The 27,636-nt window shown below is 37.5% G+C and overlaps 2 protein-coding genes and 1 long non-coding RNA gene across 6 annotated transcripts; all 3 read left to right on the forward strand.

Moving 5' to 3' along the window:
* The first annotated feature begins 9,247 nt into the window (after positions 1-9,247).
* On the forward strand, positions 9,248-12,010 carry LOC113313136. The gene is made up of 3 exons (XM_026561864.1): positions 9,248-9,672; positions 11,311-11,418; positions 11,514-12,010. Exons 1-3 carry the CDS (start codon positions 9,367-9,369, stop codon positions 11,823-11,825), a joined length of 726 nt encoding a protein of 241 aa, XP_026417649.1. The 5' UTR covers positions 9,248-9,366; the 3' UTR covers positions 11,826-12,010.
* Positions 12,011-12,116: 106 nt separating this feature from the next.
* Positions 12,117-15,402, forward strand: LOC113308684. Its single transcript, XR_003339984.1, has 3 exons — positions 12,117-12,289; positions 14,353-14,467; positions 14,547-15,402. It is a non-coding gene; the product is annotated as an uncharacterized LOC113308684 (long non-coding RNA).
* Positions 15,403-15,836: 434 nt separating this feature from the next.
* LOC113309490 lies at positions 15,837-20,263 on the forward strand. 4 transcript variants are annotated; one of them, XM_026557913.1, is made up of 7 exons: positions 15,837-15,852; positions 16,161-16,287; positions 17,175-17,591; positions 18,472-18,605; positions 18,753-18,827; positions 18,920-19,069; positions 19,211-20,263. In XM_026557913.1, exons 3-7 carry the CDS (start codon positions 17,264-17,266, stop codon positions 19,607-19,609), a joined length of 1,086 nt encoding a protein of 361 aa, XP_026413698.1. In that variant the 5' UTR covers positions 15,837-15,852; positions 16,161-16,287; positions 17,175-17,263; the 3' UTR covers positions 19,610-20,263. The 4 variants fall into 4 exon arrangements, with proteins under 4 accessions (XP_026413698.1, XP_026413697.1, XP_026413700.1 ...); XM_026557912.1 differs by lacking the exons at positions 15,837-15,852; positions 16,161-16,287 and adding an exon at positions 16,774-16,908; XM_026557915.1 differs by lacking the exons at positions 15,837-15,852; positions 16,161-16,287 and adding an exon at positions 16,795-16,908 and having other exon boundaries at positions 18,929-19,069.
* The last annotated feature ends 7,373 nt before the right edge of the window (positions 20,264-27,636 follow it).

Consider the following 27,636-nt stretch of genomic DNA (forward strand, 5'->3'; position numbering starts at 1 on the left):
TCTGCGCTCATTACAGATATTAAGCATTATTACTTACCAAAGTAGTATTAATCGAGTGTTAAAAGGTTTAAAATTTATTTTTAATATTACCCTCAACTTTGTTTGCTAAATTTTTGTCCGGTTTCCTAAATTTTTCAATTAAAAATGTTTATTTTTTTAAAGTTCGACTAAATTATAAGTATCACTGAATTTTAAATGACTCAAATCAAGTTCATTGACTCTGTCAAGTACAAACTTTGGATAATAGGCCAATTTACATACCAAATCGAACAAAAAGAAATTTTAAAAATTAAAGTTACATAGAATTGTTCGGCTACCTTCAAATTTCACTATGTAACCGAACTCTGAACAACCGAATTTGATGGACTTTATACCAGGTGTTCGAGTAACCGTAAATTTCACCACATAACCAAACTTACAACTACCAAATTTTATGAATTTTATATCAGGTGTTCGGTGCGTTCGCAAAACTTTTGGGTTTTTAATAGTTAACTGAACTTTGTTCCACCGCTAACCGAACTATGTTGTGTACATATTTTGACTAACCGAACTCACAGTTCGGTTTGTTCGCAGATTACACTTCCTAACCGAATTATACTCTGTAAACTCAATTGACAATTACACGTACGCTCTAAACAAAGGTTCGACAACCTGTCAAATAAACAAAGTTAACCGAACTTTGAGTTCGGTTGCCTTGTATTATTTGACAGGTAGCCGAACGTTATTGAAGAATGATAGACATTCATGTTCGGTTACCTGCAAATTTCACCAGGTAACCGAACACTATTGAATGAGAGTTAAACTTGGAGTTCCGTTTCCTGTGAATTTGCACCAGGAAACCGAACTATGTAGTTCGGTTGGTACTAAAATTTCCACTCCTAACCGAATATATGTTTGTATAATCGACTCAAAATTCTACAACTACGCTATAATACACCCAACAATAAGACTAAATTCCAAAAAACACAATCTTTAATTCACAATATGATGTTCAAAGCATAATTAGTATCACACATTGTACATTTAATCATCCTCAAGAACAACTTGACCTTTATGTATAATTTCTTCCGACTTCTTCAAAGCTTTCCATATTTCCATGTTTTGTTCATACGGAATGCACCAACCCAACATTATGTCGGGGTTAAATCTATCCCAATAATAGGTTCCGGATATTAGAGGAAATGGACAATTTGGTTCTAACCGGAGGCCTATAAAGTGGTTGCTCTTAATCGACGCAATCATCAATCTCCTATGTTTAAGTTGCTCAACACATTTGGATGTTTTTGGGGTGAATGTGAAACTAGTACCTTTGGAGAAATAATGAACCACACAATTGAATGCATCGACGATTAAGTAAGCACATATCAGAATGCCCATCCAATGATCCATTGTGATAACCGAGCCCCCATTAAGACATTCTTGATACCTAATAAATTGCTCTTTGAGACTACTACCATCCCCATCGCACAACATTGTCTTGTAAAATGCCGGATTCTCTTTGAGTTTCCCCTAACAACTTTTGCCTCACATGAGTGACTGTACACCCACTCCATTGCTTAGCAGTTTTAGTGAACGACCCTAGTTGTTGTACGACAATATAAAAACTGCAATTACCATCCGGAGGGACGTCGTAACATAATATCTAATGTATGGAGGTAGCTCTTCCACGCAGTCTTTATTAATAAACGTTGGCTTATCATCATTTGGTCGAAGGTTTTGTTGGATGGGGCACATTGGACCCTTAAGCTTCATGTCTCGTTGAATTGGTGCCGATGGAGTAGGTTGGTTGGTGGCGAGTGTAATATCGGACCCTTTTCTTCACATCTCGTTCATTTGTTTCGCCCTTTTCCATAATGCTCCTAGCCCGTTTCTTAAAATCCTCTTGGTACTTCGCCGCGATATGCTAGCTCATGCGCCGAAGGATCTCTAGTATGAGCGTTCATTTCACATTTCCTCCTAGCCAACACTTTTGCATATTGTCTTACTTGTTTTTTTGTTTCTTTGGTGCTTGGCCTACCTTTGCACTTACCTTTTCCCGGTTCTTGGACATTCTCCGAAGTGTGCGGATAAACGACTGTCCTCATGTCATCCCAAAAGATTTGTCATTCAAGTTTGTTCATGTTTCGGTACATCTCGAGTACGGTTCTTTCCATTTCATTATCACCGAAATCTTCTCCGGTATCTCCCTTTGGAGGAGGGAAAAAACTTAGTTGCTTCCAATAAGGATCAATGTCGCTTAAAGGGATTACGCCACTCTCACGGTTAACTAGTACATGGCGACAAGGGAGTCCTATAGACTTCATCATGTTACAAACACACACCTCGTACGGATTGGTATCTCAATCATCCATCAACTTCACTTCTACCATCAAGTGCTTAATACAAGCATGGAAAATGTCATAATGGATTCCCTTGAATAATTGTTTGTTTGTGAATTTCTTATACTTAGGTTCGGTATAGACATGCTGACCAAAGCTTTTACTTAGGTTTTTACCAACTGTTAATGATAAAGTTCGGTTACAAACTTAATGATTCGACTAAACCGAAACTAACACTGTAAACATGGGAAAATAAGTTCGGTTAGGTCATTTTCAATATCCCAACCGAACTCAACAAAACCTCCATTACAAGGGGAATTCGGCTGGGAAATTAGTTTGGTGAATATTGCGAACGAACCGAACTTTTAACACTTGGTATAATCTAATTTGTACGTAAAGTTTGGAAGGAGAATTAGTTTGGTTGAATTTTGCGAACCAACCGAACTTGTTGCTCCTACAGTTCGGAAATTCGATAGCCAACCGAATATAACTCTGTAAATCCTATAAAAACAGTTCCGTTACACGTTGTTAAATCTGTTAACCGAATCACCCAAAACCTCCATTAAAAGCGAGTTCGGCTACCAGCGTCTTTGGAAAAAGTAGCCGAAACTACACTTCCACATGTGTTCGGTTACTTGTTCTTTACATAAGGTAACCGAACTTCCTTGACCTAGACGAAATCTACTTTAAAACTTTACGTTTTTATAAAAGTTTGGACCAATTCAACCAACATTTTTTAAATTTGAACCATACACGGGTACCCAAATACTCTTCCTCGGGTTGTGGTTGGTAAAATCCATCATTTCACCTTGAGATTGAGTTTAGTGAAAAATACATTCACCATCTAACAAATAACTCATATCTGGATCGTTCTGAAGATTAACGAATACTCTAAGAAAGGAAGAAGATGAAGATTCAGATGAGCTATCATCACTTGCACCATTCAATCCAAAATGATTGAACTCTAAAAAATGTTTTTTTCCATGTTCTCTTCTTTTTCTTTTTCCACTACTTACTCTCTTTTAACTTCTTAAAAACAAAACCCATATATTAATCTCACTGATTTACTTAACTTAACTAATCATAATACTAATCAATAATTATAATAACTAACCATTAAGCAAAAATAATCAGAAGGGTAATTTTGGTATTTATATAAATATTTGGCTAAGGGGTGACTTAGCTTTACTTCAAATATCTTTCAGAAAGAAAAAAAAACAATGGTCCTAAAAAAAACAGTGGTGTCCAAAAAATCCTTCTTTATTTTCTTTTTGGTAAATAGTCGGTAAGATTTGAGATAAACGACAGAACTATTGAGCTGAAATATTAAAAACCTTCTTAAAACCCAACATGAGTAGTAGTAGGTGGTAGGTGAATGCTCTGAAAAAACAAAGTAAAAAAACAAAAATGCTAGGTGTAACGAAGTTTTACACTTCGGTTTGTCCTGGGCCCTAATAGCGGTGGCCCCCGGCTAAATTCCAGCGGTGGCGGAGTCCACCTTCTCTATTACACGTACGGGAGAAAACGAAGTATGTACTTCGGTCAATCTAGAACTGGTCGTAAAAAATAATAATAATCATCATCGGTTGTTTCTATTGTCGAGATTAATAAGCTCTAATCCGAATTCATCGTAATCTAATATAATATATTTTCTTCTAACTTCAACAATCATCGATCATATCATCTGGGTATGTAACAAGTGGAACCCGAAAGGTCATTCCTTGTTATTGGGACTTATACACTTATAAATTGTGGTGCTATGAAAGACAAGAATGGTAGAAGGAAGGCGATCGGAAAACATGAAAAAACAATGGTGTAGTCATTTGTTAGTTTAAGTCGGACTAAATTGGGTTTGTTCAAAAAAAAAATTGGATTTGATTAGAAAAATTGGGGGAGTATAGATGGTCAAAGGGTTGTATTTAGTCTAAACAAGATTTCGGAGGGTCGCCTTTATTCATTGTCTTTTTTTCTTTTGAGAAAAAAGAAGGTAAACTCTTAGAGTAGTTCCTATGGCTTCAACAAAACAAGGATTTGTTCATTTTGATCCCACTATGGACTTAACAAACATGAAAAACGGATGAACAAACCAACAAATTTGTTGGTTTTTTGAGTGAAATGGAAGAACAAGCGCGCGCTTGAAGGAAGGTCGGGCGGTCGTGGCACAACCACTGGCGTTTGAGCCAAAAACACTGGCTTTTGTCACAAAACCGCCTCCATCAAACGCCAGCGTCTCTGGTTAAAGCGCCGCGTTTTTCCCAAAACCGCCAATTGCTAAATCTGGATGGATGTAAAATCTTGTGATCCAACGGCTATAATTCTGAGTGCTATAAATACTCCTCATTTCAATCCTAAATTCACACATTCTACACTCTCAAATCATCTCAAAAATGCCTCTCAGAGTTCCCGGTGTTAGATTCACTCAACAAGAGGATTTAACTATTTGCAGAGCCTTCTTTTTTCACACATAAGATGTTGTCGGTAGGAATGTATCCCAATCGACGATGTGGGAGAAAGTTCATGAAATGTTCGCCGCTGAAACAGGCAACATTAATGGGCGTGATTGTCATGTATTGTCGCATCGTGTTAGTTTAATTAGTCGTAATGTATTAGAATTCGTCGCTGTACTAATGGAGAATCACAAAAATAAACTCAACAGTGAAGCCAAACATGAAGTGGAACCCATAACACTAGCGATGTGGGCAGTATCTCTCGGCGGACGTCCTTTCGACTTCCATGCATGTTTCAACATTCTTAGGGTGCTCAACAAATACAATCCCTATATCGCCCGAGGAATTCCACCACCCTACGAGAATTGACGCCTATGTAGTAATTGTTTTAATCTAATGTATTTATTTATTTTTTCTCATGTATGATGTGGTTGTTTAATCCAATGCAGTATGTTTTTATTAATGATCTTGATGGTGCAGTGTTCAATCCAAAAGAATTTAAATTAGTTATGATATTGATGGTGCAAATGTGAAGACATCCACATGTTTGGTTTAAAGATAACCGTAATAACACAAAATAAACATCAAACTAAATAACATAATACATATACACTAGCAATTTATCCTTCAACTTTAATCATCCCACTCCACCAAAAAACACCTAGGACATTTCTAGGAATGCTTCCATATGCGTCTTCTTCAGTAGAAGTGCACAAATGCATAAAAGTCCTGCAACCGGGATTTGAGAATCCAATGATTCTCTGTGGACAATGTTTGTATTCGTGATCTCCATCTCCACAATACTTGTAGTTAAATAACTTCTTCTTCAATTTGGATTTAAGTTTGAAGTTTTTGTAGAGTGTTGCAAACTTTTCTTCTTCTTCTTTAATCTTCACAGCATCATCTAGCATATGTGGTTCCTATGTACAGTTGAGATCTTGACATTACAAATACCTGAGCTTTTCCAGTTGTGATTCAATCACCATTCTGATACGTTAACAACCTTTCGCGGATACTTTGAATACCTGAGGTTTTATTACAAACGCCAACGGCTAAATTTCCAACGACTCGATTTTCTTTCTCGCCCTATAAATTCCATTCTTCCCATCTTCAAATTCACATGGGAGAACGTTTTTACAATGTTCGTCTCACTGACGGGGAACCCTGGAAACCGAGATGCTAGTCGATTGTATGCTCGTTTTTAATCTATTATGCTTGCATTCCAGCCATTTCTTGCTCTGGTAATGGAAATTGATCGAGAAAAGTTCATCGGTGTAACTGAAGATGAAGTTATCTAAACAGCTCTTGATAATTAGGAGGAAGCTCACGGTAAACCTTTTCGTTACGAAGCGTGTTTCAGAATTCTAAAAGATGGTCCATCTCAAGAACATCTGTACTGCACTTGAATGCCTTTCCCGGTCTTTACAATGGAAGAAGATGTTACTCTTGTTCGATGTTGGTTACATCGTATAATGAGACCAATGAACAATGACTAAGTATGGGAAAGAGTATTGGGAAATTTTGTAGCATCGCGGAACGAAACCATAAGAAACAGTAAGAGCCTAGAACTAAGAATTGCATTCATCACTAAGGAAGTCAAACATTATACAAAAGTTTTATAGATGGTTCACCGTAGCAATTATGGATTATCCAACGAAAAAATGGTGAGTATCTTGCCTTTGTCCTCACTGATCAACTGCATCATAAATATTTGAACTTGTTGTTTATTTGTTTTATAGAAAACCATCGCTCAGACCAAGTTTACTGAAGGAACCGGAAGAGAGTTTAAGCATTTTGAATGCTATGAACTTTACAGAGATAATGTCGATGGATTTGATATAGTTTGATGTTATTGTTGTGGTTTATTAAAATGTAGTTTGATGTTATTGTTTTGGTTTATTAAATTGTAATAAATATCGCTTAATCTGAAGTGGAAGTCTATTTTAAAATCTAAATATTTGCATTCATTGATATTACTGCCAATTCTTTTACAAGATATAAACTTTGACAATAATAAAAAGTACTAAACAACTTCAATAAAAATCAAGTACAAGCTTTCGCCTCCTGTTAATCTTCATTTCACGTATCTTCCATTCAACGCGCTCTTTGACAGTTTCGCCTTTATTTTTGAATTTTTTGTTGTTAACTTTCAAAACTGGAGCTCTTCTTTGCCTTTTAGCGGAACATTTTCTTGGAGCAATTTCAAAAACTTGCACTTCTCTTTTACAATTTTCAATCTTATTAAAACTCCCACATAGCTTAGAAACAACACCTTCAAGTTTTGCATCGAAAAAAAGTGTGATCGCCTTTTCAACTATTTTACCAACGATGAACCAAAAAATTGAAATAGATTAAGAAGAGAAAATTCAAGAGAAGTGAATTTTGTTGTGAGTGAATTGTTTGAAGATGATGGTAATTTATAGAGGTAAAAAGTGAAATTTGAATTTTCAAAAAACTACCCGTTGTCGTTTTTGCTTCAAACGCCAGCGTGCGAGGAATGAACGCCGCGTTTATGTATCAAAGCCGCGCGGTTGTAGTTTGAATTCCGAGTTTGATCTACACACGCGAGCGAGTGTCGCTAGTCCTGACGCTTGATAATCAACCGTCCACTTCTGTTTCATAGTGGAGAAACATATTGGACCATCCACCTGACTCAACAAAAAAATGGATTTGTACATCACCATAAGAATTGTCCTTATATATTTGATGGATGGACGGTCGGTTTCGGGTAAACGACCATGTTATTGGGCTGAATACCAGAGTCGGAAGCTGTCTTGTTTCCTCTATTTTCTTTTGAACGATTTTTTGGGGACCATGGTTTTTTTGGGGGGACCATGGTTTTATTTTGGGTAAAGACATTAGAAGTAAATATAGGTCACCCCTTATCTAGATATTTATATTAATACCTAAATTACCCTCCTGATTAATTTTGGGTGATGATTAGTTAGTGTAATAGTTAGTGTAACGATTAGTGAGATGATTAAGTTAAAGATAATTAGTGAGATTAAAAAATCATATGTTTTTTTTTTTTTTTAAGAAGTAGAATTATTGGGAGAGTAAAGTTAGAGAAGATGAAGAAGGAAAACATGAAAAACGATGGATTTTACCAACCACAACCAGAGGAAGGGTATTTGGGTATCCATGTAGGCTTCAAACTTAGATAATGTTGGTTGAATTGCTCCAAACTTTCAAAAAAATGAATTTTTTTATGTAGATTTGGGCCAGTTCGGTTACCATATGTCAAGAACATGTAACCGAACACACCTGAAAGTGTAGTTCGGTTACGTTTTCCATACACGCAGGTTACCGAACTCGCTCGTTAATGGAGGTTTTGGTCGTACAGTGTAATGTTCGGTTACCTAGGATAAAATGGTAGGTAATCGAACTTTGAACTTAACAATTTATTTGGGTACATTTTGTGTGTTCGGTTAGTTCACAAACTTCAACGCACCCAAGTACCCAACCGAACTGCAGGTTAAAAGTAACCTAGTGTTAGAAGTTCGGTTGGTTCGCAAACTTCAACATATTTTGCGAATCAACCAAACTGGGCTTATATATGCATATATGCAATTAGGCAAGCGTTCGATTACTACGAAATTTATTTCTTGGCGAATTAGGTAGAGTTCGGTTACGAAGTTTCAAAGGTAGAGTTCGGTTACAAAGAAAACTTAACATTTTTGCGAACGAACCGAACTTGTGGACTTCTCATTATTTTCGTAAACTAAAGTTCGGTGATATCCTTATTTTGCGAAGGAACCGAACTTATGGACTTGTGTTGTTCTAATACAAGGAGTTCGGTTAAAAGTATTTTTTTGCGAATCAACCGAACTCTGAGTTCGGTTAAGAAAAAATTAATTCTTGAAAACCGAACTTTTCTCTGAAAAAAACCCTCCATTAAACCTCTCTGCAACTTCCATTTTCAACTCATTTTAATGATTACTTCTCATTTATTCAACCAAAAACGAATGACAAGTAATGGGTTTGTGAGAATATCTTTGTTAATGTTTTAAATTAAGCTATATATATAGTGGTGGTGGTGGTTGGTGGTGGTGGTAATCAGAGGTGGTGGTGGTAATCGGTGGTTGGTGGTGGTAATCGGTGGTTGGTGGTGGTGATAATCGGAGGTGGTGGTGGTAATCGGCGGTGGTGGGCGGTGGTGGTGGTGGTAATCGGTGGTTGGTGGTGGTGATAATCGGAAGTGGTGGTGGTGGTAATCGGCGATGGTGGGAGGTGGTGGTGGTTATATATATATATAGGTGGTTATTGGGTTGGTTTTAAATTAAATTAGGTTAAGGGTACGCTAGTCATTTCAATACTTTAGGATACCCCTTATAATTATAGGGAATGTGGCCTAATAAAATCATGGTCCCTAAAAAATCGTTCTTTCTTCTTGGTATATAGTTGGTAGGGTTCGAGATAAACGACAGAATTGTTGGGCTGAATTCTTAAAACCCAACATTACTAGTAGGTGGCAGGTGAATGTTCTGCAAAAAACAAGTAAAAAAAAACCCTTGTTTCTCTCCCTTTCTTATCTTTTTTGCTGGAGCTTTTCGCTTCTTTTTGAAAATCTTCAGTAGACAGAGAGAAAAAAAAAATCAAAAATGGAGAAAATAGCGATGAAGATGATAATGGTAATGCTGTTAGTGGTAGTAACAGTAATAGTTGATGGAAGTGAAGATACAAATAAGGTTTACAATCCATGTTCAGACACAAAGATACAGAGATTTGATGGTTTTAGTTTTGGTATCGCATTTTCAACTAGAGATTCATTTTATTACAACCAATCTCAACAACTATCTCCTTGTGACGGAAGGCTTCCTTTGTTGTCCAACTCTCAACTATCGGTTTTCAGACCTAAAGTTGATGAGATTTCTTTACTCTCTGTTAACACTTCCGCCTTCTTCCCGGTATACTTACTTACTTTCTCATTTTACATCTTGTTTTTTCATTTTCATTCATATATCTTCTATTCGTTTCACTGTTTAGTAGATTTGTTTATTTTTTCATGTTCTTGTTGTTGTGGATTCATCTTGAATATATATATACAGTTTGTAATTTCGAATATCTTGATGTAACTATTTCTAGGATTTATATAGGGTACATTGTCAATTTGGGATTTGAGAAGTTAAAATTTAGTAGATATGGAAATAATCTGGTAGTTGGAAACTGCAGTGACAGAGGAATCGAAGTAATAGAGGTGAATGTATGGTTTGTTTGCCTTAAATTCCAAACCATTTGGTGTTGAGAAAGAATGTGATTGTTTTTGAGCTATGTTAGGTATATTGTTGATGACATTCAAGTCAAATTTTGAAGCTAATGATGTTTATATTAAGGTGACGAATCAGTTCATCCCTAATTCTTGGTCAGTAGGTTGTTTCACAACATGTCAAAATTGGGGTTGGTGACGCTAATGCTGTACAAACTATTTGAGTTTTTGTATTGACTACCTTGAAAATAAAGACACCTGGGTTCCGAAATTTTGGAATTTGATAGATAGTTTTCTTTTTCTTTGAAAGCCCAATAGTTTGTTTCAACAAGGTCTCTTCATAGTACCATCAAATTAATTGTGTAGTCCTAAGGATGATGGTTTCACTGAACCTTCAAACTTGCTATATTATTTGGATTTAACTAAGTAGCTATTGCCTAATTAATATAACTGGTGTAAAATTAGGAGAAGATTACGTGATTGAAGTTAGTAGTTGTGTTTCCATGTGTCAGAAGACAACACGGAGCTGCATGCTTGAAGAGCGGGCATTCTTGAAAACTATTTGTCTATAAAGACTGTTAAATAGAGAGTTGCCACATTCGCTTTCTTATGAACAGGGAAGTTTCTCAGCATAGGACAAGTTCGGGAGAATCTATGCCCAGTTAGTTACTTTCTGCAACTGTACGCACTTCCTAATATACTGTCTGCTACTTCTAAATTTTCGTTAGAAATAACTTGTTTTCTTCCAAACTACCAGTAGGATTGATTAGGAACAAGGCTTGAAACATCAGATAGAACATCTTACAGATTGCCGCACATGAAATGGGCAGTCAGGGCATAGAATGAACTCTTATCCGTGATAAAGCATTCTAACAGTGGTCAGATATTTCTTGACAATGATGCAATTATTCATAATTCATCTAGGTCCTATAACCAGAGCGTTGTGAATTGCCATGGTTTCCAATGATTAAGTTACATAGATTTCGCTTTTCTTTTAGGCCTTAGATTCAGGAGCTCCGCTAGCTGGTACCTTTCCCGTTGATAATATAAAAATTCAAAGTATTGGTTTAGAACTTGTTCTACTACCAACAATTAATAACCACTTTTATAGTGCATCAGTAGGTTCTAGGCTTGGGAGTGGTTATTGCATTAATAAAATCATTATGTGAATCATGATACATACTGGCTTGAAGTTTATTCTTTTGGTATCCAGTAATATTCTCTTATATATAGTTACCACTTCTGTAGCCAAAATTAGTAAAAGGAGATGATTTAACTTTGTATTATGATCTATGGGTTACGAAACACTTAAGATGTGTCTTCTTTTTTGGATTTGCAGGATTCATATGGTGGGTACATGGTAGCTTTTGCTGGTCGGAAATATGCAGCAAGATCTCGTACTGCATTTGTCGCGAACACGACATACACCGTGACTAGCTTTACTCTGGTAAATAGATAATATCACCAGGCTTACATTAAAACCCAATTAAGTTTCTTCCTTCATCTCGTAACATGTCAAACTCATATGACCACATGAAATAGGTACTTGAATTTCAAAAGGGTAGGTTGCAGAACATGTATTGGAAGAGAGATGGATGTGCTTCATGCTCAGGGAAGTCTAATTTTGTTTGCCTCAACAAACAAGATTGTGCTATTAGAACAACCAGCTGTAAAAACCGAGGGGGTTCTGTGGATTGCAGCCTTGGCATACAACTGGCATTCTCTGGAACAGATAAGCACTTGAGAACTCTCAACTCGTGGTATGAAGTGGAAAACCTCCGGCAATACTCCCTCTACGGCCTGTATAAAAACCTCAGGGGTTCTCTCACAGACCAATACAACAAATTTTTCTAACAGTTGGGTGACTTCACATAGTCGTAGTTAGTTCTTTAAGCATGTAACTGTCTTTAACTCAGAGTTTTCTTTCGATCCAATGTTCTGTGTACTGGGTTATTTGTATCGAGTATTATGTGTATGTACCCAATTATTGTTATGATTGTTCAAAATAATACTTATTCCTCCAACTGGTTTTCTCTGCATCTTTTTCTACTTTAAGAATCTGTGTGCCTGTGTTAATTTCCAGATGCCTTATAGAGAGCCTAAGACAGTGACACTCAGCTATATGGATTTCTATGCAGATTTATTACCATTATCAACAGCAGCTTTTATCTTGAGTATCAGGACAATTTTATAGGTTGGTGCATTGCAACACCTGGTTTGGGAACTTTTCCAGACACTAAGAAGTGAAAGGGATCATACGAAGGACTATCAAGACGAGGACAATCCACAAGTATAATTATTGAGAAATTAGACCCCAGGTATGCTTCTTATTCTTCATATCATGTTCTCTAGATCTGTTTTTTCCTTTGCTAGAGCATCGAGGTAGGTTTGGGAGCAACAGTAGTTGTGGCTTATTGAAGGTTGCTCTCTATTTATGTTGTTGGTCTCTATTCGAATTGGGATTTATCTTTCTTAATTCTTATTTATTTGTAGTGGTCAACCGAACTGCACAATTATTTTCTTGTCAAAGAAGACTTGGCCTACTGTGAAAATTGGAAGGCCCAGATCTTGCAGTTTGTGCGACCATGTTAGGATCTGCATGAAGTTATATATGTTTCCTTGGATTAGATATTGGACCTGGTTTGAATTTCTCTAGTTAAAGTAGTGAATTAAAAGCAAATCAACAATAACAGAGATATAGAGTGGGTTCAGGGTAATATTAAATCTTATTGTTGTTTAACATTACTTGTGTAAAGGTGGTGGCCGTTACTGTTAAACCCGTTAAGTTTCACCTAAAATTTTCTTCTTTTTCAATATATATATATATATATACTAATTTGGTTAGAAGCTTAGAATGGATTCTGGAAAGGTTTATATTAGACTATATTTAGAGCGTATCAAGCATATTAGTGTGTCCTGCAAGTACAAATGCATTTGGCTGTAAAGCTACCTTTCTTTTAATTAAGATTTAATTAAATTTCTTAATCCATCTTATTCTGTTTTCTGTAAATTTTCAGCTTTTAATACTTTCTTAAATTAGAGTGTAATGCTGACATGGTATTCGTTGGGAATCCATCCCGTTTGCTCTGTAATGCAACACGTCACATTGTCATCTAACCTACCCAAGTATGATCTATTATCAATTGTTAATTTTCAATAATTAAATAAACATTAAACAGAGGAAAGGAGATCCACTTGGTTAACGGTCCCCTCCTTCACAAGAAATGGTCCCTAAAGTTACGAAATAGTTAATGAGACTATTAAGTAATTTCAGTCTGATGTGCAAGTTTGCACCACTCTTTCGTACATGTGTACATTGACATGAGCATCCTTGTTATGGAACAACCCTGTTAGGTATAAACTTTCACTATTGAGGTCCAGTCTTCTCTCCACTAGCTAGAATATTAAGAAATTGATAACCACTTTCTTTTTTGCTTAGTGCCAATTAAACCTAGCTACATCCAGTTCATTCTTTATCTTTAGATTTTTCCTATGAAGATTGATCTCATACTTAAAATGCTAACATCGTATCTTGATTTTCAGCTGCACAGTATGCATTTATTTTTGTGTTCACACGAATCACACTCATTCTTTGAATGTCAGCCCCACCTATTAGTAAACATCATGTACTAAATAATTCTAGCTAATCGGAGGATTTTAGTCATTGGATCCACAAACTTTAGGATTTGATTTCATTTTCTAGGATTTGAATTACGAAACTGTGGGAGGAAAGTGCTTAGTTAGGTTAACCGAAATTTAGGACAGAGGAAATAACTAGAAAAATAGATAAAAATGAAGTGGTTTTTATGCTTTTTAATCATCAGAATCAGATACGTTTTTCATTTTTCTTTTCTTGGAATGTAGCTCTCAGTAGTATACTGTGTGTTTGTCAACAAAATAAATAAATGAATCTTTGTTTGTGTTCCAATTAGGAAATACTCGTAAGTCAGGCCACCAATAGAAATCCTTTTACTTAGTGTCAAGGTTTCTCATGTGGAAAAATTGTCATGCATATGAGTACTATGTATATGGAATAACTGAACTAAATTTTGAAAAGGATTGTGGAGATGGAATTACCTGTATTGACTGGGGACCAAGGCCAAGGTGGACGATTACAGCGAACAGAAGCGGTAGTGGTAGAGGATGTGCAGGTTTTGTTTAAACCTTAGAAAGGATCATTTTTGATATTTTCTAAACCAAAAGCTAAAGAAAAAAAAAGATATGATCCATAATAATTAAACTAATTCTTGTTCTCTATGTACATTGCATGTTAAACAGATATGGCTATACGCCTATACGTATTAATTAATGCTCCAACAGCATAACATTTAAAGATATATCTCCGACAACATAACATTTGTATATATGTTTGCTTTTAAAGGAATTTTGTAGGGCAGAGATACTGAGAAAAAAGGAAATGCAGGGGAAGAGAATTCCAGACATGCATATGGTTGGGTTCCATTTGTGATGTAGATCGCACGAACAACAGGCCAGGGGTGAGGAAAAAGCAGACTTATCACGTACGTAAAGTTTTTACACATTTTAATGTTGATGACTGATTGATGATATCGTTAGGCACCCCACCTGCCTGAATGACTTGAGTCACCCGAGGAGACGATACACAGTGGTATATAATTCCCATTCTCCCTAACAAAAATAGTTCGCATTTCTTTCCTTCGGAAGACGAAGGAGCTAGGGCAACTTTCAGTTTCAGGAGACTAAGGGGGTGGCTTGTTGGACCACCTTATTCTGCTGTAACAAGAGGAAGCAATGTGGGTATCACCACCCACCACCACTTATCACACTTCCAATGGTGCTCAAGAAGAGTCAGTTTTTTGGAAGAAAATCAGGTGTTTTACTTATCCCTGGGAGCATACGCTGGGCTTTCTCATGCGTGCCTGTCTACTGTTTCAACGGTATAGACCAGGAGTCGGACCTCCCTACTCCATAATCTGAGCTCCCACTTTCAGATTGATTGCATCACTGCTGACGGAAAATTGCAGACCAAGAAAAAGAAAAACACTAAGAAGAAAACAACAAATATAATTGCGAGGCCTTTCAAAAGATCTGTTAAAGACTAGTGAATTCTACACGTTCCCACTATACAAAATCCCAGATCTTAAATAAACACCCTATGATTATTAGTAGATTACTACATATAACCCTTATCTTCTTTCCTTTATTCCCCTTTCTCCGTGCTTTATGGGGGAGCAACCCCTTACTGTCCACCTGTGAATTGATAAGGATTACCTAATTTTTTGACCGATGTTATTATTACTTTTTGATGACTGAAAATGAAACAACTAGAATATAAACTTTACTCGATGTAAATGACAATGAAGCTCTTTCTTTACTGGATCGTTGTAAAAACTATAGACAGGAAAGTGACGTGAGTTTGTGTTTTGCTTGATGTTGAGATGTTAATCCATGTCATGTACTCGTCTTTGTTTCACCATTGTACTCGTTTTGGAAAAAATCTACCTAGTATCTGTCCATTTGCTTGCTAAGACAAACTTCGGTGGCAAACAGTGTAAAGTTTTTATGGAATTCATTCATGGTTTCCCTACTTTCACAATCAAATAAAAGTCTCTTCTTCTCTAATTGTTACACTATATGCTTCCTTTTTAAACTTTGGTTAAAGCTGACCAAACAAAACAAAGTAAAAGCATCAAAAGACACTAAAAAGGAGAGGACAAGGAGGTGGAGAGAGAAATGTATGAGTTCTTGCGAATAGAGGTGAGCACTCAAGTCAAGACTCGAGAATAACCAAATCTAAGTGATCAAATGGTTGTGATTCTCGCGAATTTTGACTTATAAATTCCAATTTTGATTGGGGATGTAAGAATACTCTCATGGCACGCCAGCTCAAGGACATAATAAGGTACTACTTAGATTTTAGAGGAATCTTGTCCTTGCAAAAGATAAATATAGGGTAAACCTTACTCTGTCTACGTTGCTTATTTTTTCATTCATTCCAGTTATTTGGCTTGTTTTTGGTAGGCAGTTATAGGATTGCCTGTACGATTGGCCATTTTTCTAAGAGAATTAGTGTTCTTATTAATATCAGTTATCTAGCTTTTAGGATAGTAAAGGCCAAATGAATGGATTAATTAATTATTGCACACACCTTATCGATCTGCATAACTTTTTTTTCTCTAGAGGAGAAAGTAACGCTCAGTTGCATCGTAGGCGGAAAAACACAATGGCTCAAGCGCGACAATAGCTTCACGGAAAGCTTGATGAACTATTCGAGGTGAAGAAACAATCGTTTACTATGGATGAGTCAAACAAGGGAATAGAAGCCAGCCTAACTAAGGTTACTTCTGTGCTTCACTAATTTTGTGTACATAATAAATGGTACTAACGAGCTAGCTCAGATGCATTTATGCTTCGCAAATTGCATTGTATATCCACTCATAAATGCAGGAACTCTACATGTTAGGCTCAAGATGACACTTGTATATATGCAAATGTGTCATCACATACAGATCGATAAGTTCCACAAATAGTGATCCTAGACAATCAAATTATCATTAACCATTGGTTTCAAATTGGATTTTCATATATCTAACATGATCAAACATATACTATGACATGACTGCTTTTAAACATAGTTTTCCTTAATTTGAAATGATAGACATGCCCAAACGAAAAGAATAAAAGAATAGTATTGTTAGGTATATCAAGAGAGATAGCACAAGTTGAATTAATTAAGTATGATTATGAGAAAAATAAATAATGGATTTAACTTTCATTATATTCAATTAGTGTAAATACAAAGTCTTGCATGAAAGCTTTAAACCATTGGTCCTTGCCTTTGTAGCTCCCATTACTCTCTCCCTCTCTCTCCTCTCTTTCCCTAACATGATATCGCTCGACGTGGCTCTTTCCATTGCCAACTTGCAATTTGCTTCCCTTGCGCTCAACTGCGAAGTCTGTGAGTACTCTCAATACATCTTTCTCTTACAGTCTCTCTACATCCTTCTCTTAAAGTACTAGAACTTAGTATTTTACTATGCATGTCAAGCTCTTTCTTTGTTTTTTCTTCTTGATTTCACATATATTTATCTCAATTGCCTGAAGCTTTCTTCACTTAGTACTGTTTTTCTCTTCAAAACTGAAATGATTTGTGTTTGATGATATAAATGAAGTTTTTCATTTTGTCTGTAGTATTTTTTCTCAAATTGCTTCATATTACTGCAGGTAAGAGAAGATAGTATCTGTTGATCACTGAATCATCGATTGGTGCCAACTGAATTGCCTCGTCTTTTTTGTCGTCAAGGAACAAATTCATGACAATGCATACGTTATTCAGCGAACATCCTATGAGTATTCCTAATCAAACTTCACCACAATCACCACTTCCTCCAGTGCATGCGCATTGGTGGAGTGCTGCTGGCGGCCTTGGATCTCAATTGCTTTACGGTGAGTCTTTTGGTACTAATAACCAGTTAATGAAGCTGTCATCTTCATCTCCAATGGACAACAACAACCACAACAACCCTAGTCTTAGATTTGGTGATCAGCTCACTGATGTCCAACATGGGATAGACCTAGGTCCGCAGTATCAGCAGAAGGAGAACTACTACAGTGCTCCTCGACAGTTCACTATTTTACCTGGTATATTTCTTGATCTTAATCTATATGCTATTCAGTCTTTCATGTCAAATTAAAAGATGAAAACGAAAGAAATACTATGACAAAGAATGTGAGTACAAAATTGGGTCACATCTAATCTATTGTTCCATGATATGTTGGAGTAAATGGAGCTAGCTAGGGTTAGTGGGAGATAAGATATGTTCAGATAAAAGCATGCAATCGATATTGATTAGACAATTATATAGTACATGAATATCGTTATGTTATTAGTGCAACTCAAAGTAGGATAATATTAAAAGTTTTCCCCCTTAATAATAAATTTGGATGAAAGATCATGTAAAGAGAAATGCTAGTCAGCAGGTACACGATGCAACCCTTGGTCTTATCTGTTGATTGTAAAACACATTGCATACAACACACCTTTCAAAATACTCTGGCTCTGCCGAATCATATATATATGTATATATAAGAAAAAAAACTAAAAATCATTGTGTTTTCATCCGTACAAGAAATAAGGAAGTTCTCACTGTTTTCTTTCAACAAGTACGGTTAAAACAACTATGGTGGAGTCAGTTACGTCGTAGTAAATAAACTGCCAAAGATGAATTTTCCCAAGTTTAAATTTCCTATAACATGTAAAATGATGATGCATGTATTACCAAAATATTGATATGATGCTTCAAAAAAATAAAATGATATGCAGTTATATTATTAATTAATGAGAGCCTATAGGCCATAGGTGTAGACCATTAGCCGATGCACATCGATCGAGTTGCTTATACTCATCAGATGCTCATAGGTGTCGTATTGTTCAATGCGTGACAATCTCTGTGCTACATACAAGGCTTGAAATTATCTGGATCATTTGACAACTTAACCAATAAAGTAATGCTTTATTCAGGTGATGGCAGAGAACCGTTGTTGAAGGTTCAGAAGGCTCTTCCATTTACGTCAACCTTGCCTGAGTATGCTCTACGGCAATCATCTCGACCTGAGTATCAAGCTTGTTTCGGTTTAGGACTTGGCCAACCTATGGTATGATTTCTCCTTTTGATTAATGTGGTGCTTTTTTTGTTTCTTTGCGCCTCTGAACTTGATTTATTTGGGTGTTGATTGATTGAAAATAATTCACTGTAAAACCAGCTCCTCAGTTTGTTTGTCTGTTTGTCTTACTATGTGTAGATCCGTCCAAACTATCCTAACATTAGTCCTTATTATGGCATGTATGCAACTTATGGCGGATACCAAACAACAGCGGTTGGTTTCCCTATCTCTCTATTATGTCACTCGTTTTTCAGTGATTACCTAAGAAAATAACAGAATCCTCAATTTTTTTCTTTCTTAAAAAGATGACACAGGGCCGCGTGATGTTGCCATTGAATGTGAACACGGAAGATGGACCGATCTTCGTGAATTCAAAGCAGTACCGTAGAATAATGCAGCGACGTCTTTGCCGTGCAAAAGCACAGCATGGAAAGAAGGTCGCCAAAGTTCGAAAGGTGTGTTTCTTTTTGATTGATAGAATCTTTTGTGAACAATCATTCTGAAAAAATTTCATAGATTTTAAACTTTAACCTTGAGATACAACAATTTTTAAGGCTTGGAAGTAAAACACTAAGAATCTATCTTTTTTTTAACAGCCTTACCTTCATGAATCGCGCCATCTCCATGCAATGCGTCGAGCAAGGGGATGCGGAGGTCGTTTCCTTACGAAGAATGCAAGTGCTGGAAAAGGTGGGACTGGCATCGATGACATCCAGCTTTCTCAACTATCCGGGTCTTTGATGTCTGAAGTTGCGCATTCAGACAGCAGAAATGCAAATTCTTCAGAGGGGAACGGAAACATATCTACTTTGTCAGGTTCAGAAGTAACTAGCATCTATTCAAGGGGAGATCTGTACTATTTTCAGATTGATCCTCTGCGTTTGACAGGCTTTCATAGTCTTCCAAACATGATCGACAGTGGAGCTCAAGTTCTTTCCATGTCCAACAAGTGGGTCACTGTACCTGAGGGCTACGGTGACCTGCTAAAAGTTTGATCACGGGAAAAACTTGGGTTGCTGTGAGTTGCAGCTTCGGCTTCATCGAGTTTTCTTGATTCATTGTCAGAAAATGAGACGGCCATTTTGCATCTTAAATGAGCAGCAACCTGTTCCTAGCATGCAACCAAATGAAAGAGCACTGTCTACAGTGCTGTGGTCGCGGGATATTTTTTTGTCCCCGCCGCTGTTTGGTTGATGGCAATTCATCCTTGGCCATGCATTGACACATTCTCAGAATCCCAAAACATGCCTTTGGACGTCGTCTAAAGGCAGTTAAGGGATCTGAAAAGTCTTAATGTGTGAAGGTTACGATATAAGTACTAGTATGCAGTTTGATTTGATAAAATCAGACAATAAAAGATTCGATTTGAGTACTAGTATGTAGTTTGATTCGAAAATCAGACTGAAAAAAGTTTGTGTTACGTACTGATATGTAGTTTGGTTGACAAAATCAAACATAAATAGTGTGTAGTCTGATTGACAATGTCAGACCTAAACGTGTGGAGTACATAAATAATGGTGTGAACTAGGTTTTCTTCGATTGAATTATGGTTGTAGTTTGATTCAGAGTCGTTTGACTCCATATTATGTATTGTGTAAGACATCCTATTATAAATTCGATAAATGGAAAGGGAAAACTAATGCTAGCTATTACAGTCCATAGAATGAATCTAAAAGAATAGGGATTTGAGAAGATGTTCACTATTCATGGAGATTATGCTGAACAACATATGAATTATGAAGTGAGTTCGTGAGCATTCATATTTGCTCCTTGATTGATAAAATCAGCGATGTCGCCAGGACTCATATTAGAGGTGAGCAAAAAGTCGCGGGTTTTACTCGTATCCGTAAAATTGTGGGTGAAACCAAATCCGCAAAATCTATGGGCCGGATACGGGTAGAGATTCTCAAATCTGCACTTTTAACTGTTTGGTTGCGATTGGACTTTGAAATCTGCGAACTCACCCGCACCGTAGGGCAAGAAGAAAGATCAAGTAAACAAGTTCAACATCAATAAGATATCAAAACTTCCTTGTACCCATATTTGTTTCATCCTGATCAATTAGTTTGTAATTGAGTTATCCCAACGTTGTATCTACTCCAGTCTAATTATCCATATAAATCGAAGTCTTTCAGAAGTTGAACAGTTCAGTTGAGAATGAGATATTACTCATCTGAACGAATATAACGACCAGTTTTTTAAACTGATTACTACAACACCATCATCAACTATCTTTGCACCTGACAAATTTTAAAAGCCCCAAAACATAGCTTATGAATCTCAGGATAACTCAAAGTAAGAACCTTCTCAAGGTAAAAAGCTCTATGATCCACTTGAGATCGCACCATCCTATGTAAGGCAATGGCTACCAAATCCGCAAGATCCACAACCGTCATTTAGGGGGTGGGGGTGGGGTATATAAACTGCTTTACTTCATGAAGAGGAAAAAATAGCAGACGATTAATTTTTTTAAACTAAATCTGCGAGTAATCCGCATTCGACCTGTATCACCCGTTGATCCGCGGATGTCAAATCCGCGGGTGATTGGGCTGGACATGATTAGATTTTCCAAATCCGCAACTTTGAGGGACTGGACGCGGGTGACCCCTAATCCGCATCCGTTCGTCTGTTGATCACCCCTAACTCATATGCTATGAGGTATGTTATGTATGCCTTGAACAAAGGCTTAACAAGTCTGTTGGGCCTGTTACCTTTGTCTTGGACCAACAGTCCATTAGTCTCTTTTGGAAACCTAGGTCAAATATAAAAGGGGGCTAGGGATTATAATAGAGAGAGAAACTAATGTTATTCTTGAGAGAGTGTGAGGCACAAAGGAGGCTATGTTCTTGAGAGGGGATTTGGGAGAAACTTTGTAAACTTGTTTGATCATCATAGTGGAATCATTTCGTCGTTTTCGCAAGTGGATGTAGATCATCTTGATCAAACCACTATAAATCCGTATGTTGTGTGTGTGCTTGATTTCATTGATATTTTCATATCTTGATTGATTGTGCTAGCTTGAGCCATTAGTTATAACAATTTGGTATCAGAGCTCCGGGTAGAAGCGATCTACAATGGCGACAAAGTATGAGATTGAGAAGTTTGATGGAAGGAATGATTTCAATCTATGGAGGCTAAAGATGAGGGTTGTTTTGGTACAATAAGGTTTGGCGAAAACTTTCTCTAGCAACAACATTGACGAATGAGGAAAAAGAAGAGCTCATGGAGAAAGCACATGGATTAATTTTGTTGTGTTTAAGCAATGAGGTCTTGAGAGAAATTGCGACAGAAACGACTCCGGACGGGCTATGGAACAAGTTAGAGAAAATGTATATAAACTGCTTTACTTCATGAACATGAAGAAATAGCAGACAAGTAATTTTTTTTAAACTAAATGCGCGTTTAATCTGCATCCGACCTGTATCACCCGCTGATCCGCGGATGTCAAATCCGCGGGTGATTGGGCTGGACACGGTTGGATTTTCCAAATCCGTAACTTTGAGGGATTGGACGCGGGTGACCCCTAATCCGCATTCGTTCGTCTGTTGCTCACCCCTAACCCATATGTTATGGGGTATGTTATGTATTCCTTAAGTAAAGGCTTAACAAGTCTGTTGGGCCTGTTACCTTTGTCTTGGACCAACAGTCCATTAGTTTCTTTTGGAAACCTAGATCAAATATAAAAGAAGGCTAATGTTTATAATAGAGAGTGAAACTAATGTTATTCTTGAGAGAGTGTGAGGCACAAAGGAGGCTATGTTCTTGAGAGGGGATTTGGGAGAAACCTTGTAAACTTGTTTGATCATCATAGTGAAATCATTTCGTCGTCTTCGCAAGTGGATATAAATCATCTTGATCGAACCACTATAAATCCTTGTGTTGTGTGTGTGCTTGATTTGATTGATTTCATTTCCATTTTCATATCTTGATTGATTGTGCTAGCTTGAGCCATTGGTTATAACAAATTGGTATTAGAGCTCTGGGTAGAAGTGATCTACAATGGCGGCAAAGTATGAGATTGAGAAATAGAAGGAACAATTTCAATCTATAGAGGCTAAAGATGAGGGATGTTTTGGTACAATAAGGTATGGTGAAAACTTTGAAAGGGAAAACGGCTCTAGCAACAACATTGACAGATGAGGAAAAGGAAGAGCTCGTGGAGAAAGCACATGGATTAATTTTTTTGTGTTTAAGCAATGAGGTCTTGAGAGAAGTTGCGACGGAAACGACTCCGGACGAGCTATGGAACAAGTTGGAGAAAAGGTACATGATTAAATCTGTGACTAATCGTCTTTATCTTAAGAAGAAATTACATACCCTTAGAATGCATGAAGGAATGTCTATTATATATAATCTTGATGATTATAATAAAATTCTCTTGGATTTGGAAAATATTGATGTCAAAGTTGAAGATGAAAACCAAGCATTATACTTGCTTTATTCCTTACCACCATCTTATGATAACTTTGTTGATACCGTAATGTATGAGAAGAATACAATTTCCATGGAAGACATTATTTTCATGGGGTAGACGAACAAAATTTCCAAGATTTGTAATAATGTCTGAAGTACTTTTTGCAGGAGTGGTAATATCATGTATATTCGATTTTTGGACTATCTCAACACGGTTTCAAATTTTGTATCGTATGTGATTCGATCTTGCTTCATCTCGAAAATTACTGCATCTAGTTTTGCAGTTGAGTAAATTCATTATTCATCCTAAATGCTCTAACTTGAGTATTCTCATAAGTTTATTATAAGCTACGGATCTTCAACAACAAAGGTGTTGAACGACCACATATGCATAACCAATGGAGAACTAGAAGAACGAAGAATTCAAGAGTGTTGAAGATTCAATTAATCAAGATGCATGATAGAGATTGAGATGAAAGTTTTTTTTTTTATTATTGAATCCCTATGTAATTGATGATTTTGTTACTAAATTGACAAATGGGGAGATATTTGGATCATCGTTCAGTCAAACTCTAAGTTTTGGTATATCAAGCTTGTTATCAAATTTAGTATATTAAAACTATATCTTGATTTATAGTTGAAAATGAGTTGGTAACTAGTAGATCACCAACTTTTCTGTTTGGAACCTATATAGACAATGCTTGTACAATATATATATTTGGTTATGAAATTGTGTTTAAGATTGTTTTAACAAGATAAACCTAGTATGTACCTGAACTATTCAGGGACCGAGTTCCAACAAGAACAAGTCTTGTAATCTATATTTCAAGATACATATTTGTTTATAGGTGAAAACTGTTTCTGCGGTTTTTGGTAAATTTGGGTGTGTGTGGATGAGAAATGAATCTATACTCTAAACAAATGCACTGCATGGGAGTGCTTTCTGATTCGAGAGATCAATCTGTACAATTCTGGCCTAAACCAAGAAATGGCCGTTCCAGACTTGCTTCGGTCACAAAGTGAAGGAGATGGGGTTGATCTTAGGGAGGGAAGCGAAGAAGGTGTTGAGATTGTGAAGGTGTTGGCTGTTTATGACTTGTATCAGAATATCGAATTGGCTTGCAATAATGTAAGCAATCAGCTCTGGGTGTTTGAATACGTTGTATCAACACTTGATTTCTGTCTCTTCTGGAAATAGGGAGGAGAACCTATTTATACAAGTCATTGAGCCTAACCCTCGTAACTCGTGGGAAGTGGAGGAAGTGGAGTGATGGAGTAGTGGAGTCGTGTTAGTGTCTCACGATCAGTCTTGGCCCACTTCTCCCATCATCACTAATCGTCCATGTATTCCTGACACGTTCTTGTGTTGGCGCGTTGCACATTGCACGCTGTAAACCGCCAGACTAATACCCCAGTAAGTATCCCCAAGTTTGTGACATGCTTGATGTCTCGATTGTGTGGATCGTGGGACCCACATAAGGTAGCATACGGTACTAGGTTAAATAACTAAGTTATTTGGGAAATCGATATTTATGAAATATCTTGTACATTTGATGTATGTAATGCATCGCAAATAATCAGCATGCATGAAGCATTGCCGTTTCGAAGCCTGTCCGGATAAGTCGCGGACTAAGCGTCTTAGAATAGGATCATGTCCAACCATCTTCGAGTGATCGTTTGGAGGCTGCGCAGGAAAGCCCTCCCTTTCCAATCACTCCATGTGGTAGGGTGACGGATGGTGATCACCATGAGACCTTATTGGCCACTGAACTCCTAGCTTGGGTTGTCCGACCAAGCTGGTAGAGTTGGACGGACGAGATTATCTATGACGCTCATCTGCGACCGTTGATAGTGTTTTAGGGTTTTGAAGAGGTGCGCAAGCATCACTCTTCAGCTTGGTCAAAACCAAGCATGGGAGGCGTTTTTGGCAGGACCGACCGGGCATGCGTGTAGACGGCTTGCCAGTGTACACGTCCGTACCTCACTGTCTCATGAAGGTGTGATCTAATCCACTCAATTTGACCGGCAAAGTTGAGTGGTTGAGATCGGTTTGCGGCAGAAATCCATTGTCGCAAAGGAATTGGAGACCACGCAACATGCCTAGTTTGGGCACACGAATCGAGGCATTCGTCCATGATTGGCCTTGGCTGATCGGTCATCCGTGTAGATGGGCCCACGATGATCATGTTGACATGTTCGGGACCTTTTAAGTCTATATCTACACCCTCCATCCAAGCTTGCGAAGGTCGACGCTCGTGATCGATTAGCGACACATGTAACATGTCGCAAACCCTAATTAGGGTTTTGGATCGGTCGTGCGCATGCAACTTCAACCAAACGATTTGACAAGCCATGCTCCTCCTTGTGGAGGCCGATCGTTGATAGGATCTGGAGATGCCTATATATGATAACCGCAATCGCACGGCGTCCAACTAGTAGACAGCGGCAAGTATAGGTCGTTCCCACAAGGAGCGGTGGAAAGTACTGTAACTAATATCTCCAATGAATTAACCGGAAGCAATATTTTTGGATTTTTGAATTATAAAAACAAAGAAATAAAACTGAACTAATAGAATGAATTCAATGGGACAGACGGTAACCAGGGTTTGTAGTATCCACCACTATTTCTATTCAATTACTGAATTGAAACATAATTCATGAATATTTAATTATCATTTGTTCTATCGACATCACCTATTATATTTATTAGAATCGCAAATATCCCTGGGACACCCTAAGCATGACACATCAAAAGATTAAACCAAAGCATGCACAATCAAATTGCGTTAGCGAGAAAATTATATGAAACTAAATTTAGGTCCTCATATAATACCTGGCTATTCTAAGCATACCCAATCAAAGGATTTAACCCAAGCATGGAATATCAAATAAGTAGACAAATATATTTTCGATCCCAACAATTATGCACAAAGGTTATACAAAACCGGTGAAGCGACAAACCATATTTCGATTAATCAATAAATAAGATCATGAAATTAATTTATTCAAATCAAAATAGCCTCAAAACGATATATGTTTCCAATTAAAATGGTCTAATGCTCAAGAGTGATTTCAACACAAATCCTAGTTATAAAGTTCTAGCAAGATATGATTATGGGTTTCTCAAAACCGATAAAAAATAATAACAAAAGAAAATAAGAAATCAGATTAAACCCTTGTCACCCAATCGTCTCTTCTCCCTTCAACTCTCTTGTTCTTGTGCTCTTGCCTTCACGGCTCTTCAAAGTGCTGCTCCGTCGTCCCTTTTCTCTTCTCTGGTTTCGGCACACTAGCCGCAACTCCCAAAACCGGCCTCCCCTTTCTGTTTATCTTTGTTCCTCGTATAGTCCCTGCGAAAGTCTAAAACTAAGACCTAGCAAATCTTCCAAGGCCCAGTCCAAAAACTGACCCAATCGTCCAAATCCAACTCCTTTCCGTTGACCCTTCAAAATCTGGCCACGGCAACAGCCTTTCGTTTTGTCCATCTACCCACCGTTCAATGCAAACACCATTCATGGTTGCTGCTCCTTCACGGCTACATCAAACATCGTCCGTTTCTCTTCCATCTTCCCGTACTCAACCCAAAACCAAGGAAGTTCGATCACCAGTTCTTCACTGTTTTATCACTCGTAATCAGAAAGCTTTCACTTTCATTTCCTTGAACCTTGGAAGCTTTACGTATACAGCCACCATCTTTAATCATCCATGCATTCGCTATCTCGAGAACTCAAACACCACTGACTAACTGCAACTGCAACTGACTCAATCCTTCTCAATTTTCAGTCCGTCCATTGATCTTTCATGCCAGGCCCGGTAGAACCAACTCAACCAATCACCGAACACAGCTCACCAGCTGATTTTATGATCAAAACGAACCCATTCTTCCTTGCTTCATACAGACACCAAAAACTCCAGTGACTGCCATCTTCATCTCAGCCATAGCAAACCATCACAGCATCGGCCCTTCATGACTGCAACCATTCCTTCCACTATTAGCCCAGTGACTTCGCCGCACTCGAGACCAAGAGCCTCAGTAAAAACCATCGGCACCATTGAGCTGTCTCTGCATCCACCAGCAACACCATTTACTGCCATTAATCATGGCGACAACTCCATGTTCTTCTCCAGTATTCCATCGTTGCAGCTGCTTCTTTGTTTCCTGAGTTCGAATTAACCCATAAAACTCTCTACCGACACCAATTCAATCACCAGCACTGACTGATGTTAACAGCGACACCAACTTGGTTGTGAATAATCCATAGCTCCTCCTTCATCCAAGACGAACTCCTAACTCCATATCTGTTGTGTGTATTTCTCGGTCAAGAACTTCAGCTTATACACATTCAAATCATCACCTGCAAGCACAAGACTTATTCCACTTCCCTGATATATCGAACATCATCATTATCCATCTCTTCTAACTCGTGCGTATCTCCTTCCCTGACAGACACAACACCATTTCAAAACAAACCCGTTACATGTAAACGAGAGTCGACCACCACTGCCTTCACCAGTTTCTAGCCGAGAGAGACGAAACAAATCCAAGGAAATGAGGCAGATGTGGTGGGGGAGCTAGCTGGACACGTAGAGTCCATTACATCGTTAACTC

The sequence above is a fragment of the Papaver somniferum genome, chromosome 9, assembly GCF_003573695.1.
Source record: "Papaver somniferum cultivar HN1 chromosome 9, ASM357369v1, whole genome shotgun sequence".
Lineage (NCBI taxonomy): Eukaryota > Viridiplantae > Streptophyta > Magnoliopsida > Ranunculales > Papaveraceae > Papaver > Papaver somniferum.

Bases quoted from the DNA above. Each gene is read 5' to 3' on its own strand.
- LOC113313136 (XM_026561864.1), top strand. From the start codon at position 9,367: ATGGAGAAAATAGCGATGAAGATGATAATGGTAATGCTGTTAGTGGTA. The intron at 9,673-11,310 runs GTATACTTACTT...TTGGATTTGCAG, and splicing joins ACACTTCCGCCTTCTTCCCG to GATTCATATGGTGGGTACAT. The intron at 11,419-11,513 runs GTAAATAGATAA...CACATGAAATAG, and splicing joins CCGTGACTAGCTTTACTCTG to GTACTTGAATTTCAAAAGGG.
- LOC113309490 (XM_026557913.1), top strand. From the start codon at position 17,264: ATGACAATGCATACGTTATTCAGCGAACATCCTATGAGTATTCCTAAT. The intron at 18,828-18,919 runs GTTGGTTTCCCT...TTTCTTAAAAAG, and splicing joins GCGGATACCAAACAACAGCG to ATGACACAGGGCCGCGTGAT. The intron at 19,070-19,210 runs GTGTGTTTCTTT...TTTTTTTAACAG, and splicing joins AGGTCGCCAAAGTTCGAAAG to CCTTACCTTCATGAATCGCG.